At 42.3% G+C, this 18656-nt stretch overlaps 1 protein-coding gene across 2 annotated transcripts; it reads left to right on the forward strand.

The window, feature by feature from the left end:
* Nucleotides 1-4917: 4917 nt before the first annotated feature.
* klf1 (Kruppel like factor 1 (erythroid)) lies at nucleotides 4918-12464 on the forward strand. 2 transcript variants are annotated; one of them, XM_015348984.2, is made up of 3 exons: nucleotides 4918-5217; nucleotides 7647-8619; nucleotides 11150-12464. In XM_015348984.2, the coding sequence occupies exons 2-3, from the start codon at nucleotides 7656-7658 to the stop codon at nucleotides 11323-11325; spliced, it is 1140 nt and encodes a 379-aa protein (XP_015204470.2). In that variant the 5' UTR covers nucleotides 4918-5217; nucleotides 7647-7655; the 3' UTR covers nucleotides 11326-12464. The 2 variants fall into 2 exon arrangements, with proteins under 2 accessions (XP_015204470.2, XP_015204469.2); XM_015348983.2 differs by having other exon boundaries at nucleotides 4918-5203.
* Nucleotides 12465-18656: the final 6192 nt, after the last annotated feature.

The raw sequence follows: 18656 nt of genomic DNA on the forward strand, positions 1-18656 counted from the left end.
TCTCTGGCCAGTTGATTCAACAGGTGTAGGAAGCCATTTCTTCTTGTCTGAGAGCCCTTCTGTACTGGCAGGGCAGACGTTTTGCCCTTCAGGCGCGTGCGGGCATCTGCCGATTCAGGATGGCAGCCAAGACCGATGCCACAGACCACAGCGAGTCGGCAAGCTCGCCGCAGACGGCAGAGGACACAGGGTTGCAGCATTTTCCAACTTTGTGGGTCCAGATGCTTCTCTCACACACCCCACTTCCAAACCCAGCTGCTTGCCATGTGTGGGAAAATAAAAGCGCTAATACTGTATGTAGGTAAGGAATCTACAAAGAATGGCTATACACCTCCCCCCGTATTCTGATCTGCTTATCTAAGCTTAATGTGAAACTAACTGAGGAACTGTACTAGGCTAAACTCAAGAAAGCATGTGAGTAGCCTTACCAATGCTTTAAGTTTTATAGTCTGTGTGTGCACTCTCATTCTGGATGATTTCCAAGGTCAGTCCGTGCATGCTCCTGAGGGATTTCTGCAAAAAGCCCTGTGGCACAAGATAAATACATCTCCCTTTACTGCAGGCAATTGGTGTCAGAAACCAATGGCCTTTCAGATGGGCTAGAGAACAGAGCCGGTGAGGTACTGCCTTTCCTGAGACCGAGCATCAGAATGGGAAAGAGCCTAGAACCAAATCCGCTGAGGTAGCAGACATTTCAGCCATTAAAGTCAAAGCTGCTAGGAACACAAGTCATTCCTTATCAGTGAATAGACCACAACTGCCTTTTGTACTAAAAGAGGTCATCTCATCATGTACCTGCAAAAAACAGTGGGAAACTGTTCACTCTTTGATTTATCTCACACCGAGCAGGAACACTTCAGAACCTCTGAACAAGTGCACTCCATTATTACATTTTGGACAGGAAGTTCTGTATTTATCCCAATACAATAAATTATATTTTACTAATGTCAGGCTGATTAAAAGCATTTTTAAACGGAGCAAAAACAGCCCGCTTGCCTTTTGGGTGCCAAAACTGTAAAGAAGCATTAAACGACAACAGCAGAAAAGTAACACCCATAACTATTAAACACATCCCTGTGAACACAACGAGGAGCAAATAAAAGAAACAAGGGGAAAGGGAGATATCGAACTCTATTCTGCAGCAACCTTTGTGATGTTAGATCTAAATGGAATTAAGAAAAAAACTCTCTGATACATTCACAAGCATGACAACATTTTTCGAGAAGCCTTTAAAGCAGCGGAAAATTGGCGGACTTATCTGTTTTTTTTTAATAAAGTCCCATCTGGAGATGCCAATAGCGAAGCCCCTGTTATCACCTCCAGGACAGTCAGCGGCTGATCGCTCCCGAATGGCAGATAAACAGCCCCGGTTTTAATCTCCCTTGACAGCACAGGTCTTCCAGGAAACCGCTCTTCCAACAAAACGAAAGAAAAAAAGGCAGAAAGGTTTGTTGTTTTTTTTAGCGGAGTGAGTAAAAGAGTGAACAGAATTTTTTTCCCTATTCAAGAAAAAAAAAGTCTAGCTGTCAACGAGAACACCACATGAAATGGGGTTTAACTTACTGCTCCTAAATGATCTGCAGGCCACAGTTCTTCAGCTTTTAACCAGGATGGTAATGGAGTTTAAGTCTTGCACAAACCCTGCAGTTTAGTTTGCAGTGTTTGTCACAACCACATCAATTGCATCTACTATAAAAGTTTCATTTTATGGTAAAAACATAACGAAAATGTATGTGGATCCAGGTGAACACAGAAATTCAACCAGAGAAGATGCATTTCCTATAGCTTTTCACAGCAACCGGCCTCATCGTAGAAGATGTTTGATCAATTTATAATGTAGACTTAGCATGTTCAAAATAAGTATTCAGAGAAACTGCATATGGATATACAGTATGCATCTTTTGCGCGTTGACTGGATGTATTTTTTTTATCGTAACTCCATTTGGATAAAAGCATCTACCAAATGAATAAATGTAAATGTAAAACTGGCAGGTTCAAAAGCAGCCCTCTGATTTTCTACTGATTGCCTTGCACAGCACTCAGAGAAGGCATTGTCCTAGGGAAGAAGTCGTGGTGGTCTTACAGCACTACCTTGGGTTTTAAAGTGCGTATCCAATGCATACATGTGCTTCACTGTGCCTCCATGATGATGACCACATCTCACTGTGCTTTTACCTTATTTACACCACAAGAAATCTGAGGAGCATTACTGATCTGACTGAGCTAGCATGTCATTCTATGGCCATTTATTGTAAATGCACTTTTTAAAGTTTCATTTGTGTGTTTAACAAAAGAACATTCGTTTTGAAGAAAACCATTTAGAATGAATACTGATTACACACACGCATTATTAAGTGCACAAAGCCTGTTTTCTTAGATACAAATACACGAATCACTCCCACATCTGAGTCACTCCTGTTTATAAGTGGAAGATAACTCTGTGCCAAATTTATGGATGTTTTTTTCATATTGTCAGTATCTCTTACTGCTGTAATGTCTTATATAAACCACCCCTTCAAAAAAAACATTAAAATGATTACAGCACTGAGTGGTTCAAACTGTAATTTAAGAAACCTCCATTGCCAACACATTTTCAGAACCAGCTCTGCAAATGACTAACTCTTCCGTGCTGTCCTGTGGTGTTTTTTTCTGCTACCAATAATGTTCTTATTCAATGATATGATTACAAAACAAAATTCTACTATCAGGGCAACTTCTATCTGAAGTGCAGGAATACAACCACTGCATCACCCATGATGTTCATAACCACCATGCACTTGATCGTCTGCATCAGGACCTGCTGGATGCTAAACACCCAGGTTACCAGATTCTAAGCACAAAGCACAAGCCGCCACAAGGACCGCAGTGTCCTGAAGCTTGACCTTTGTATGGCTCGGCTACTACTTTATAATAAAGGATCATGGCACACATGATATGCCAAAAGATTTCTGTTTTAGAGTTACTTCTATGCCATTCTCTGACATTTTGGAAGAAATCAAATGAATCATCTTAAGCAAACATGATGCTGCTTGATTTGTGCTTGTGATCAGTATGATCTATCCAAGTCTTCTGTATGATATTTCCTTTTTTCCATCATTTTCCCCCAAGCTCTTGCAGTAAAATGATACAGAGAAGAGTCTGACTTCAACTGTAATGACTATGACTTTAATGATGCAGAAATGGCTCTTGTTATTGCAAGCCAGGGTTCAAGCATTAATCAGATTTCCATGTGCTGCTCTTGTGCTGAAATTTCTAACTCGGATTCCACCAAAGCAACAAAGCGAGTGGCTTGTTCACGCACTGACTCACAGTGTTCTAGGAAATCCCACTTATTTAAAACTAAGTGATGCCTTGCTAAGGAATTCCAGATATGCACCACTGAAATCTAATTTCAAATTAATTCAATTATCTAAATGAAAGCTAATTATACTGAAACAAAGTTTCAAGCAGCCACCCAATGGGAAATAAATGGTTAAAAATAACATGCATCTTAGTTTCCATTTGTTCTTTAATAACTCGCATTGGCTGTGAAAAGTACTATAATCCAAGTTGAAAAACACCTGTCTACAGAAGTAATGTACTGACAATGTACATAGAACATTTTGAATCACATCTGCTCTGGCCTACAAGGTATGTTATTGAAAGCTCAGCATGGCACTGCAAGACAATACAGGCCAGAGCAGCAGCAATGCTTCGCTATCTGTTGATCTGTATTAGCTACTTACCATAGTAGCTAATAGAAGTACCTTCTACATTCAGTTAATGTATTTAGCTAAATGTGCTCAGCTTTTCTAGGCAATTGTCTTAACACACAGGGAACACTTTCCTCCCTCACTCCAAAGACATACTGGTACAGTAGGTCAATTGGCTTTTGGGGAAAACTGTTGTTCCTGGTGTGAGTGAGTGTGTGTCTGTGTTTGTGTCAATGTATGCCCTGTAACAGACTGGCGTTTCGTCCAGGGTGAATCCCCCCCTTGTGCCCATTTCTTGCCAGTAAAGGCTCCGGTTCCCCCAACCCTGTATTGGATTGAGAGGTTAAAAAAAGGATGGATGAAGAAAAAAACACTGCAGCTGACAAATCACCTTGAATCTGGCTCACATTGTTGCACAAGATCATCGATCTTAAGGTTAAGCCTGATACTTCTGCCCTTGACCTTTGTTTAATGACCAATGACCTATTGTGACAATTCAATTTTTATGAAATGTGTATTGCCCTCATTTACACTGGCTTTCCAAATACAATCAATTCCACTGAACAGCAATTAGCTAGGAAGATCTGTTACAGAAATAGTGATCTAGATTGCTATGCAAATAAACACCATTACCAGTTCAGCAACCGCGCCACCCTTAAATGTCTTTTGAGTGAAGACACTTTTAATATCCTTTCCTGTCTCAAAGAATCCCAGAGACCAGGTGGCGTAATGGACACTCTATGAAAGCAATAGAAGGACAAAGAAAGTCAGGAGACTGCAAACCATTCATCTGATATACAAGTCCTTGCACAAGGACTGATTCTTTTCAGTAGTCTTCCAGGCAAAATATGTCACTTAAAGTAAAGTGGCACTGTTGTTTGAATTCAGACACTGGAAATTATTTTAAACGTTTTTTATTAGAAGAGGAGGACTTGTGAGCCACTCTACTGTTTCACTGAAGAGGGGTCAGTTGACCACTTCACTGCTCTGAGCTCAGTTAGCACACGGCCTTCAGACAAGAAAACCTGACGCCCTCTTCGAGAGCTGATACTGTAACAAATAGCAGGATCCCCCCTTTTGCTTATTCACTGGAACTTGGTGCTTTGCAGCAGTTGAGGGGAACATGCAAAAACAGCAACTGAATATTCATGAGCCAAGCCCCCCCCCTCCTTGCAGAAAGAGGAGTAAAACCTACAGAGCAGAGCAAGAATGTGAGAAAGAGAGAATGAGTGGCCAAATGGAACACAAGTTGTGAAACGTCTCCTAATTTCTGTGTGTAACTATTATTGAATTCCACTGTTTTATTTTTCAGCCGTGAGACAAAGTTCAGGAATCTAGCAGAGGAGATCAAGAGGAGAGTATTTTTTTTTCTTTAATGTCAGACTTGTTATTTTCAGTTTGTTTTGCATTTAATATCATCCATGAAAACTGACAAGATGACTCTGACTCAGGCTGTCCTGCCGTCGTTCAGCTCTTTTTCCAACTTTTGTAACTCCCCGGAAAATGGGAAAGTAAGTTTTATTAAGTAAGTTTCTATTTCTCTGTGACTTGTTCTTGTTTTACAGACTGTACCAGCAAATGGTAACATCCTCAGATCAGGTAGTACCGTCACCATTATGGTGGTCTCTTAAATATAAATCTTGAGTTGATATTGTTGCTGGATTTACTGTACAAAGCTGTGAAAAAGTAAGTACACCCCCTTGAAAAGGTGTGTTTTTCAACATATTTGCATGTATGGATATGTGATCTTTGTTTCAACAATACTGATAGATAAAGGTGATCTAATTTAACAGGTAAGAATGAAAATTATTCATTTATTCAACGACGGAAATGCAATTGTCTGCTGTGGAAGAAATAAGTACACCTCCTAGCTTCAATAGCTGGTGTTGCCCCCTTTGGCAGAAATCACTTCTTGTAGGCGTTTCGTGTAATTGTCTATCAGTCTCCTACATCGACTTGGATTAATTTTTGCCCACTCCTCCTTACAGAACTCCTTCAACTGTGTGATGTTTGAGGGCTTTCTTGCATGTACTGCCCACTTCAAGTCCACTTAAGATCTGGGCTTTGACTTGGCCATTCCATAACTCACCATTTCTTCTTTTTGAGTCATTCTTTTGTGGATTTGTTTGAGTGTTTTGAGTCATTGTCTTGTTGCAAGGTCCACTTACAGTTCAGCTTCAGCTTTTTGACAGATGGCCCCACATTCTCCTCAAGTACTCTCTTGTACAATGTGGAATTCATGGTTGGCTCCATGATGGCAAGCTGGTCAGGCCCTGTGGCAGAAAAGCAGCCCCAAACCATAATGCTTCCACCACCATGCTTTACAGTTGGTATGAAGTTCTTTTGGCAGTTTTTGGTTTTTGCCAAACATGACTTCTGGCTCTGTGGCCAAACAGCTCTACCTTTGTCTCATCAGTCCAGAGAACATTGTTTCAATAGCCCTGATCTTCACTTAGATGTTGTCTGGCCAACTTCAGTTGTGCATCTATATGTGCATCTATATTCAAAAGCTTCTTCCTTCCTGACCTCGCATGTAGGGCAAAGTTGTGCAGTCTCTTTCAGATGGTTGACTCATGCACTTTGACATTGACTGAGGCAAGACTTGCCGGTAAATCCCTTGGTGTTATCCTGGGGTTCTTGGAGACTTCCTGCAGCATTTTTCGGTCAGCTCTTGGGCTGAATTTGGTGGGACGACCTGGCCTGGATAGATTGTCAGTGGTTTGAAATTTTCTTCATTTGTAGATGATCTTTTGGACAGCGGAGTCATTGACTATAAATTACTTGGAAATGGTTTTAAAACCCTTCCCAGACTCATAGGCATCAACAATCTTTCTTCCGAGGGCCTCAGAGAGCTCTCTTGATCTTGGCATGATGTAGCCACACACTTCATTTGCTAAGACCAAACCAGATCATACAGTAGGTTTCTGATGTTTATATAAGGCAGTGCCCTCCAAGTTACTCTCGAATGATGTTCTAATCAATTGCACCTGTTTTGGTGCACCTGATTCTAATTTTAGGCATTTGATGCAATGATAAAGTAGGGGTGTACTAAGTTTTTTTAAAGGAAATTGCATTTCTGTTGATTTAAATAGTACAAATGAGTGCAAAATGTGATTTTTCAATGTTATTTTTTAAAATGAGATCACATTTATCTATCAGTATTGTTGAAATTACGATAAAATATCCTTTTGTCCAATAATGTAAAAAAAGACAAACCTTTTCATGGGGTGTACTTACTTTTTCACACCACTGTATAAACTTTCTACCTCTGACTCTGAAGTGCCTTTATCAGGCAGGCCAGCATCAGACATGGCTTTTCTTTACTGATATCATGCAATCTCTGGATTTGAAAATGCACACAGGCTTCTCTACAAAGTGTTTGGCTGTTTAACAGTACGGTATACACAACCATTCACTGTGTCACTGTGTGGAAGTCAGAGTCCAGAGCTCGGCTGAGGAGGCTGTGCTCTGTCTGAATTCAGCGGTGAAAAGCGAGAGTTGAGCTTGCAGAGAGACGGGTGCAAACTCGTCCCACAGCTGCCAGTTCAGCCAGCCCAGGTCTTATGTGTGCCCCCTCCTTTTTACTCCTGCCTCTGTGAATCAGGGGACCTCAGCTGAATTACTGTCCCAGTCCAGTGTTACTCTGTTACTTACTATAAATACTGCGACGGCTACACACTTATCTGAAGGGAGGTCAATGAGACATATTTGTAAAGGTAATGTCAACTCCCATCTCTTTTTAGCAGATACATTTGAAAGGGAGTGATTGCAATAATGAAACAATTGGGGTAATTAAATGCACAAATAATCAAATATTTCAAATAGGGAGTTCTTATAAATAATTATTTGTTCTATTTTGTCAGTTATTTTTTATTTCAATGCAACATACTGAAGAAACAGATGTTCTGTGCGACTTTATTTCTCTCTGATTTTTGTCAACTGTCTTTGTCTCAGACATGGAAAATGGAGGATGACACACTGACCCCAGCTTTGGACATCACAAAAATGGAAATGGGTTCCGATCCTGGGTTTAGCTATGAGCCCCAGAAGGCACTGAGAAATGAACTGGAGGATAAGGAGGACGAGAACAGTGCCAGCTGGGATGTGGAGTTCCTTTTGTCTGGCATCAACAGCCCAGGCTCTGATCTGGGTCCAGCAATGAACTGCAATTCCCATCAGCCCTTGCAGGCAGAGCAGAGGAAGGGACACAATGGATTGTACCAAGTCAAGGAGGAGGAAGGGGTTATATTGAAACAGCAGCCCAATATGGACCAGCAGCTCCAAGCCAACAGCAGCCTGATGTTAGAGCTCCTCTCCCCTCAGCCCCTTCTTTCCACTTTCCCAGACATGCTCCAGAACAGCCAGATCACTTACACGGGGGATTACCAGTCAAAGCTGTACGCTTTCGAATCCTCACCTGCGGAGCACTTTGCCTTCTGTCTGGGAGGTGAACAGGAGAGAAATGAAGATATGGACTGTGTAGGCTCAGTGAAAGGGAAAGCATGCAATCTGGGACACTACCCAGGCCCTGCCTTCTCCAACAGCCACTTTCTTCCAAACAGGCCATCTATTATAGACCCTCCCATGACCCAGCAATGCCACTATGGCTTTGTGCCAGGCTACCACCACAGCCAACACGCTTTTTACCCTGAGCAGTGTCTAAGCGGTTACACGCCTTATCCAGCAGCCGTAGCTTACAAAGGTGCCATTAGCCACCCTGGGCTGTTCGTGGCCCCAGTGCAAGGCCCGGGCGTCTCACCCTCCTCTCACCCTGCCCTGCTAGCGCCACTTGCAGGCCAAGAGGGGAAGCGCACCCGCAAGACATCTTCCAGGAAAAGGGTGGCGATTCACAGCTGTGAGCACCCTGGCTGCACGAAGACGTACACCAAGAGCTCCCACCTCAAAGCCCACCTGCGCACGCACACAGGTAGCACGCCGTGCCATGCAAAACCAGCCAGGCTTCCCCGTCCCCCACAGTCCCCACCGCAGAGAACAGACCACAGACCACAAACAGAGCCAAGGCTACTCACACAAGGACGAGTGTCAAGTGAAAGTCACTTTATAATCTAGTATTATATATATATTTTCAGACACGTTAAGTTAAAAAAACTCATTTGGTGGAAAAAAGAGAGGTCATAATTCTTCAATTTGGGGGGCAATACTAAATACAGGATACTAAACAGGCCCCTTCCAGAATCTCATTCTTCCTTGTGTGAGTGGACAGCTGATGCAATACTGCACACTGACAGCTAACCTCTTTGCTTACGAACCTGCAGTTCAACTGTATAAAGAATAACTATCACACATTGGGGAAAAATACAGTACATGCATTCATCTCATGTCTTTGTTCGAGGTAATGTATGAGCATTACAATTATGCAGCACTGTAAAAACACGAGACTAGCATGTTTGGTTGCTCTTAATAGCTATTTGATCTTATTTAATAGTTAAACCCTTTGATAGCTAAAGGATCTTATGCTGCCAAATCTTGAAAGATTTCAGTTTCAACAAGCCAATAGACTAGTTAGCTTGTTCCACACTCCCACAACACTTTTACACTACAACCATTTACACTACAGTAAATACTGTATGTGCCCCCTCTTCTCAGTTTGAAATGCAGTCCCAGGTATTTTCCACTTGCTCCCTCTAGTTCATGTGTTACTGCTGATTCTGCAGAAGTCATGTGGTTTGGTTCTGTCAAAGCCTTCGAGAATTCAGAGTGCTTGAATCAGGTCCCCTTATAGTTTTCTCTAAGACTAAAAATGTTCAGTTCCTTCAGCATGTCCTTAAGCTTAGGAAGCTTGTGGTCTCTCTTCTCTACAATGATTCCAGAGTAACAATGTATTTTTTGTAATGTGGTGACCAAATCTGTACACTAATCTAAAAGAGGTCTTACTATCACACATTTTAAATCTAGTTAAGCCTTAAATAAAATTTTACACCAAACTAAATATCCTAGCCTTGTTTGCTTATTCCTCCACAGTCTATAAATTAAAATATAAATATGCCATGTAAAGTCTTTTTTAAAAGTATAGTAGCTTATTCAAACTTATTTTATATCTACAGATTATGTTTCTGTTACTGTACCTATACTGTACATGCCCACATTGAATATCTGCCATGTGTTTGACCCATCCCGAATTTCCTTTTCAGCTTCTACGTTTGCTGATTCTACCCTATTTAGGTATCAACAATTGTTCTGATGCATTTAATGATCTAGATTCTGGTATGACTGATAGAACAGTGGTACAATTAAAACTGCAAGATGTTATATCAATATCTGAGGTGCTGATTGATTATTGTTTAGATTAAAGTCCAAGTTAGTGGAAGTCTAGTATTGCAGCCTCTGCACAGCTCAGTCTTTTACATTTTATCCACACTTTAGTCTGTTATACTGTATATGGACTCAGTGTATGGAATAATATTAGCTATAATAGCATAATCCTCTTTTACCATTATTTGCTACAAAACAATTATATGACAATATTTTTTACTTGCTTGTTACAATATTCTATAAGGCTCGCTCGCCTGATTTTACCAGTTTATTGGCCAATTCATTTATTGATTGGGGAACTCATTAATTGATTTTCTGATGGACTGATTCATGGCTTTATAGCTTGTTCTTAACCACTCATACAGCATTCATAAGTTAAAATGCTAGCAACATATAGTACCCTTAACAACATGATAACATGTTACTGCAAGTATGTTAACATGACTCAAGTAACTAATGTGTAGAATTTGCTAGACCTTGATCCCTAGTGCTTTTCCTTTATTTTCCCAGCTGGTTGTATTTTGAGCTGAGATAAGTTAACTGTAAACACAGAAACATTCTTGAACACTGACACAACAAATATACCAGTTCTCGGTATTGGGTGTGGAAATGCATCTCCAGTCAGTGATCTACACAGTTTAACTCAAGAGCGCACTGATTGGACATAATTGTCCAAGAAAGAATTTCAAACCAACAGTTTACAGTACAACAGAAGAATGATAGTATGCTGTGTCAGTAATGATTTACGTTTCTTGGAAATACCTGCGTCTGGGAGATCTTTAGCAAAGCTGCATCTCAGTGGACTGTACTGTACAGCTGACATGGGACATGCACAGTGTAGGACCGCCCAGAGAGTCCTGCAGAAGACCACAAATTGTGCCTTTATTTGTGCCTAATTATATAAAAAAACAGGTTACCCTACAAGTCCTGACTGTTAGGAAAAAATGCACTGCATGTGATCTGGACTGAGACAGTGACTGAAAACATACACAAACTACTTCTGGGTATGGTTTCTAGAGTTTCTGACACACCATGAAAGAATGGTCTGGTTTCAGAGAGACAAACTAAGACTAGGCCAAGCTCCCAGGACACCTGGGGTGGCCTTTGACAACACCAGTGCAGACTTGCACTGCTGCAGCAGTTTCTGAAAGTCGCTCAGGCCCTTGTCTGTCTGTCTCTCTCAGGTGAGAAGCCCTATCACTGTACCTGGGAGGGCTGTGGCTGGAAGTTTGCCCGCTCCGATGAGCTGACACGCCACTACCGCAAGCACACTGGCCAGCGGCCATTCCAGTGCCTGCTGTGCGAGAGGGCCTTCTCTCGCTCCGACCACCTGGCGCTGCACATGAAGAGGCACGCCTGACAACCCCCCCTCCACCGTGTCAGCCCACCAGCCACGCCCCCTGTTGGAACGCCACAGCCGGCCCCCCCAGCTCACCCCGCTCGCTGTGAACGGGGAACACGGCAAGGTTTCCGATGGGAAGGCCAGGCGTATTCCAGCAGCACAGTGGTACCCAGCGTGGTTGCGAATGGTGAGCAGGAGGATCGCTTCAGTTTCACAAGACCTTGTGTGTCCTGTCCCCTGCCCTCCACTGGCTGTCCCAGCGTGGCCCAAAGCCCACAGCCCTGAGCCCCAAGGAAATGTTTCAGCACATTTTTAGCTCTTTCTTCTGCTATAGCTAGTCAATAGGATATCAAAAGCCCAGAAACAGCCATTCATGGTGAAGTTCCAAAGGTCACGTCTTTGCACTTTGGACAAAAAACAAGAGTTGCACCCCACATTCAAAGAATAGAGCAGGGTGCTCATTTTAAGAGCACAAGAAAAGAGAGGAGGTCATTCAGGTCACCAAGCTCATTCACTCAATACTATCTTATTTGTTGTCATCCAGCCGTGTCTTGAAGGATTTCAGGTGATCAGCCTCAATAACATGGCTGGATAACCTTTGTGTAAATGTTTCCTAACTTGAGTCTTAAATTTTGCAAGGAAATGTCATCATGCTGTTCTCTCTTTCTCTGTAAAAGTAACCCCATTGCAAAGACAGTTTTCACATGCCCCAGCTGTGTTGCCTAGGCGTCAGTCTGGAGAGGTGGTTGAAACTGTGTACCCCTTACCTGATCACTGAGGGTTGGGGTCCTCCTGTCCCAGGATCGCACTGTCTTCTTGTGCACAGGTACTTCACCCCCATTTCTCCTGACAATGCAGCTAAATAAAGGGGTGCCAGCATTGGTGGGAGGTGGGAGGTTTAACCTCATCGTGTCAGTCCTGGAAGTGCACTGTGTTTTGCTCTCGCCATATAAAACCACTGTCCTACAGTTCTCCGACATCCCCTTTGCCTTTTGCAAGCTACTCATGTTCTTTCCGTAACAATGGTTTTCAGCTACAGAGAGCAGCGCTGTTGAGTGCAAAGTCAGTAAACATGTTGGACATTGCATCTTCATTCTGGTGGTTTTTTTGTTGTTGTTATCTTTGCTATTTTTTAATAAAGTTGATGGTGCTCAAAAGCAGAGTGCATTCTTTCAGTTTCCATGTGGATCGGCACACGCCGTGCAGCCCAGGAGGCCGCATCACTGACCGAGCACCAAACATGAGGTGAAGCAAGAAAAAAAGCAAGGCGGTTTCATCTGATAAATGCAGCATCCTTCTTCTAATCTGGGGGCGGGCAGCAGGGTTTATGAGCCACCCTTAAACTCAGTTTGCGAAGACTTTGGCACACGTGTGTTTCCGTACGCAGCCAGCTGGGATCCTTGAGAGCTACAGGGTGTAGGTGCAGGCTGTCCCGGTTATCCTCGGAGTTAGAGACCTGAAAATCATGCCATATATTGAAACAACACATGAAGTGGAACTTTTCTCCATAAGAATAATGGAAATATGGGGGGTTCAGGACTGTAAGAGCGTAAACTTTTAAAGTGGGAGGCTTTCCCAAATGAATGAATTGAATATAGTCGGATCAGGAGCCATAAGTTAGATTTTACTTTGGTTTAGCTGTTCAAACACTGTCAGAAGGTTCCGTCATAAGACCAGGTTAGATTCCTAAATGATGAAATGTACAGTATAGAGAAATGACTTAATAAATTAATATCCATAAGGAATAATGTAATGAGTTTAAGATACATTCACAACATACAGTTCAGACAAAAGTGTATAGATTTACTTGGAACTCATATAAAATAATAAAAAAAAAAATATATATGTCACCAGCTTCTTTCGATTTGTGGTCTCTTCAAAACTAACAAGGTCAGTTACTGCTTGAGGGCAGATTTGTATTTTGAACACACTGTTCACGCATGTAATCAGTAAACTACTGCTGACACCTGGATCCACTGATTGGGTCAGCAGTGTACTGTGTGGTGGTAAGAACTCAGCTTCAATACTGGGAAACAGCAACTCATTATCTAAGTCATGTGCAATAGCACTGTCTACTTTTAACGTCAGATTTTGTTCTTTGCAATATTTCCAAAGCAAAATATTCCATAAGCCACTGATGTTGCTGGCTTTGGTGCCCTGAAAACGATAGAAGTGCAGGGTTTTTTTATGTCGACTTTCTCAATTTATCAATGATAGACAATGCAAAACAACATACGGAGGGGGCAGCTTATAACGGAACTGGCTTGTACAGTATTTTGATTTCAAATGATACCTAGACAACGTGGCGGGTGGGGTTGGGTTGCCGAGTGGGTGACTGGTGGGTCACCAGTAGACTGGTGCTACTGCTGTTGTACCTTTAGTAAGGTACTTAACCCCCAGCTTGTCCCAATCCACCCGGCTGGGGGGGAGAAGCATTGCTGTGGTGGGAGGGTTGTCCCTAAGATCGATGGGGGGGCTCACATGCTCTCTTATCTATGAAATGCCACAGAAACTAGGAAAAGCTCCAGCCTGATGAGCACGTGTAGCTCAGATGTGGACACTGACCAGCTGGATAAATCAGTAGTCAAAACAGGCTTGTTTTAGAAATTGACACGTTAAGGGTGACTCTCTTCAGGATGTGCGCTAGCCACCCCTGTTCTACTCTGTTAAAAACGGTTCGGAATTATCAGTCATTTTGCTGAGGAGTTCAGACAACACAACCTACAGACACTAGAGGGCGACCTAATAATAATAATAATAATAATAATAATAATTGCTCACACTTATAAAGCTCTTTTCTGGACACTCCACTCAAAGTGCTTTACAGGTAATGGGGACTCCCCTCCACCACCACCAATATGCAGCCCCACCTGGATGATGCGACGGCAGCCATAGTGCGCCAGTACGCTCACCACACATCAGCTATCAGTGGGGAGGAGGACAGAGTGATGAAGCCAATTCATAGACCTATACAGTGCCTTGCGAAAGTATTCGGCCCCCTTGAACTTTTCAACCTTTTGCCACATTTCAGGCTTCAAACATAAAGATATAAATTTTTTATTTTATGTGAAGAATCACCAACAAGTGGGACACAATTGTGAAGTGGAACGAAATCTATTGGATTTTTGAAACTTTTTTAACTAATAAAAAAATGAAAAGTGGGGCGTGCAAAATTATTCGGCCCCCTTGCGTTAATACTTTGTAGAGCCACATTTTGCTGCGATTACAGCTGCAAGTCGCTTGGGGTATGTCTCTATCAGTTTTGCACATCGAGAGACTGAAATTCTTGTCCATTCTTCCTTGCAAAACAGCTCGAGCTCAGTGAGGTTGGATGGAGAGCGTTTGTGAACAGCAGTTTTCAGCTCTTTCCACAGATTCTCGATTGGATTCAGGTCTGGACTTTGACTTGGCCATTCAAACACCTGGATATGTTTATTTGTGAACCACTCCTTTGTAGATTTTGCTGTATGTTTGGGATCATTGTCTTGTTGGAAGATAAATCTCCGTCCCAGTTTCAGGTCTTTTGCAGACTCCAACAGGTTTTCATCCAGAATGGTCCTGTATTTGGCTGCATCCATCTTCCCCTCAATTTTAACCATCTTCCCTGTCCCTGCTGAAGAAAAGCAGGCCCAAACCATGATGCTGCCACCACCATGTTTGACAGTGGGGATGGTGTGTTGAGGGTGATGAGCTGTGTTGCTTTTACGCCAAACATATCGTTTTGCATTGTGGCCAAAAAGTTCGATTTTGGTTTCATCTGACCAGAGCACCTTCTTCCACATGTTTGGGGTGTCTCCCAGGTGGCTTGTGGCAAACTTTAGACGAGACTTTTTATGGATATCTTTGAGAAATGGCTTTCTTCTTGCCACTCTTCCATAAAGGCCAGATTTGTGCAGTTTAAGACTGATTGTTGTCCTATGGACAGACTCTCCCACCTCAGCTGTAGTTCTCTGCAGTTCATCCAGAGTGATCATGGGCCTCTTGGCTGCATCTCTGATCAGTCTTCTCCTTGTCTGAGCTGAAAGTTTAGAGGGACGGCCAGGTCTTGGTAGATTTGCAGTGGTCTGATACTCCTTCCATTTCAAGTGCTTGCACAGTGGTCTGATACTCCTTCCATTTCAAGCGCTTGCACAGTGCTCCTTGGGATGTTTGAAGCTTGGGAAATCTTTTTGTATCCAAATCCGGCTTTAAACTTCTCCACAACAGTATTACGGACCTGCCTGGTGTGTTCCTTGGTCTTCATGATGCTCTCTGCGCTTTCAACAGAACCTTGAGACTATCACAGAGCAGGTGCATTTATACAGAGACTTGATTACACACAGGTGGATTCTATTTATCACCATCAGTCATTTAGGACAACATTGGATCATTCAGAGATCCTCGCTGAACTTCTGGAGTGAGTTTGCTGCACTGAAAGTAAAGGGGCCGAATAATTTTGCACGCCCCACTTTTCATTTTTTTATTAGTTAAAAAAGTTTCAAAAATCCAATAGATTTCGTTCCACTTCACAATTGTGTCCCACTTGTTGGTGATTCTTCACATAAAATAAAAAATTTATATCTTTATGTTTGAAGCCTGAAATGTGGCAAAAGGTTGAAAAGTTCAAGGGGGCCGAATACTTTCGCAAGGCACTGTAAGTCAACAGCTCCAGACTGCAGGACTTGGGTTTGACATCTCTGGGAAATATAGAACACGGAGGTTCGCCAGCTTCACGTGCAGTGACAGGGCTTGAACCCGGAACTGCTTGGGAACAGTTAGTTTACTTTAACCTGGATCAAAAAAGACTCTAGTCTATATTGCCAGCTGCTTCATGTTTACCGAAAACGTTCAGCATCCTGACCACAGTATCTCTGGTCCCTTAATTCAGCATAAAGACTCCCTGAGGTAGGAGGGTCTCAAACATGCTCTTAGAAACACCCCCTTCATGGGATCTCCAAAATCTGGGGTCAGGGGGTTGGCCTGTCTCACGGCTGCTGTGCTTTTCATCTCTAAGCAGCAAGTGATGAAGACCTGTCCTCAATCACGAAGCTTTTCAATGCAAACGTTCTTTCACCTGTATGTAAAAGGATATACCACTAAGGGCAAGGAACATGAAGAAAGAAATCTTAGAAAAAAAGGGTCTTCTCTCAACATCTCATCTCCTTTAAACAGTTGAAATATTTTTGTTTACACGTTGTACAGCATGTGCAAAATATTCCAGCTGTGTCTCTTAAATCAAGATGATGTTGTGCTATTAAATCCGGTGTTGCTGCCTTCAAACGAAAAGAGGAGAGAGACCCCTGCTGGTCATGTTACACGCTTCACCCTACCTACGAGAAGCGATGACTGTTCCTGTCTTCAATACCGTCTCTTTGCACCCCGTTTCTTCCTCGGTTAAAGGCTGAAGACCGAACACAACAGATTTTATTTCCTTTCCTAATTTCCCTAAGAGAGGAACTCTTTCCCTTTCCTAAGAGACGCATGACCCCACAGTCTCTCTCTGGACTGAAGCACTTTTGAGAGGGCCCCAATTCCTGAAGACATAATCGTGTCAAAGGCGCTCCAATTGCTCTTGGGAAAACTGTCGATTAACATTCCATTCTGCATCAGCCAATAAAAAAAAATGAGCCAGCACCCAGTTTCGCGAGAACTCAAAACTGCTCTGTACTAGAGGTTTAAATTCTTTTCACGAAGCACGGAAATTAAATGTGCTTGAAAAGACCCATTTGTCACCCCTCCATATAGCACCGCAATTAACTGTGGTACTGTATATCAATGTTAAGATCGCGAGGATGGCGCAGTTCTTCCTGGCAGGATCTCAGAAGGATCCTGAGGTTTGGACTCAGAGCCCAGCAGGACAGGTTACTCTTTTAACTGTGACAATAGCTGCATTTTCTCCAGCCGGACAGAGCCCGTTTTGCCAATCCGTCCACGGGTATGAACGTAATCAAAATAAATGTAGAAACATTATATATAATTGCATTAGCACTCCTAAACGCTCGTGCGTGGGCAGAGTTGTCAAGTTAAGCGCTCGACCGCTGTTGTACAGGTAATACCGCTCTCAGCAAGAGCGACTTTGTTCCAGACGGACGGGAGCGGTTCGGTTTAGTTCTTGTTTGAGCTGGAAAAGACCCTCACCTTGCTGGGTGAAGGTGCAGGGCTGTAGATCGTGACGTGTTTTCACCGGTAGGGGGCAGGAAACCAGGGGAAATGAGCAGGAGGATCCTCCGACAAATTCCCCGCTATATTCCTCAGAATGTCGTGGTACTCACGCCCAAGTGTGAACACCGGGGTGACCGTGACATGATTTATATACTTTTCATAGGGGGATCTCCAATGGATAAATGAAAAACACACATACTGCAAGATGGAGGGGGGTCATTAAATTAGTTTTTAAAAGTATCTGATCACACAATTCCAGTTTTACACAGGCAAAGGTCTCGGAAATGTAGCTGTATTGATAGCAAAGTGGATTTCTATACTAGTGTTTTAAAGAACTTAAAAATGTTATCAATAACGTGTTTTTTTATTTTAAATATCATAACGGGCAAATCGGCTAACACTGAGACTGTACCGATATGAGGACCCTTGACCTCTGTCTCGATGGGCCTGGGATTTTAAGAAGAGGTTGAAAAACCAGGTGTGAAACATTGGATTTTCAGCTTTATGGGTAGAAAAAACGCATTAGCGCTTTCCGCTAGACACGATCACAAAAAACATTTGAAAAAAAGCACAACGAGGCATGCTGAACGGTAATGACGCTCCGTTTTCACTGGAAAAGTTTTTGTTGCGCTTTCTGTCATCTGTGCAGGATAAGGGCACTATTATCTACATTTAACAATATCTTGAAACGTGACCGTCTGTTACAGGAAATTACCTGGATATGCTCACAATAAAAATATAAATAGTAATGTTTACGCCTAAACCATTTCGACAGAACTGAATATTACATTTCCTATCTGTCACTGAACGTCAGAAACTGAAAATGCTGACAGCACAAATGAAAATGGAATATGAATAGTTTCAAGTGAATCCATACAAACGGACATTTTTACGGTAAATTAAAAAAAATACATATTATGCATAATATAATGACATCATGGAGAAAATGACAATGACAAAATAAAGCATCATCCGAATAAAACTACACACTACCTTAATTTCCTCGCGTTGTCAAAATTGAATTGAGTCTTTTCAATAAAGAAGAAGTTTAAGAAACACGTTACTACAGAGCTACAGTTACACCTCAAAACGCAAATGAAAATAATACATCTCAAACGAGAAACGAAATCACTTTTAAATACAACGTGAGAGAACCAAAACAGGATAAAATCTAAAAAGAACAAGTAGAGTACTGTTACAGTACTGTG

Source organism: Lepisosteus oculatus, chromosome 11 (assembly GCF_040954835.1).
Source record: "Lepisosteus oculatus isolate fLepOcu1 chromosome 11, fLepOcu1.hap2, whole genome shotgun sequence".
Classification (NCBI taxonomy): domain Eukaryota; kingdom Metazoa; phylum Chordata; class Actinopteri; order Semionotiformes; family Lepisosteidae; genus Lepisosteus; species Lepisosteus oculatus.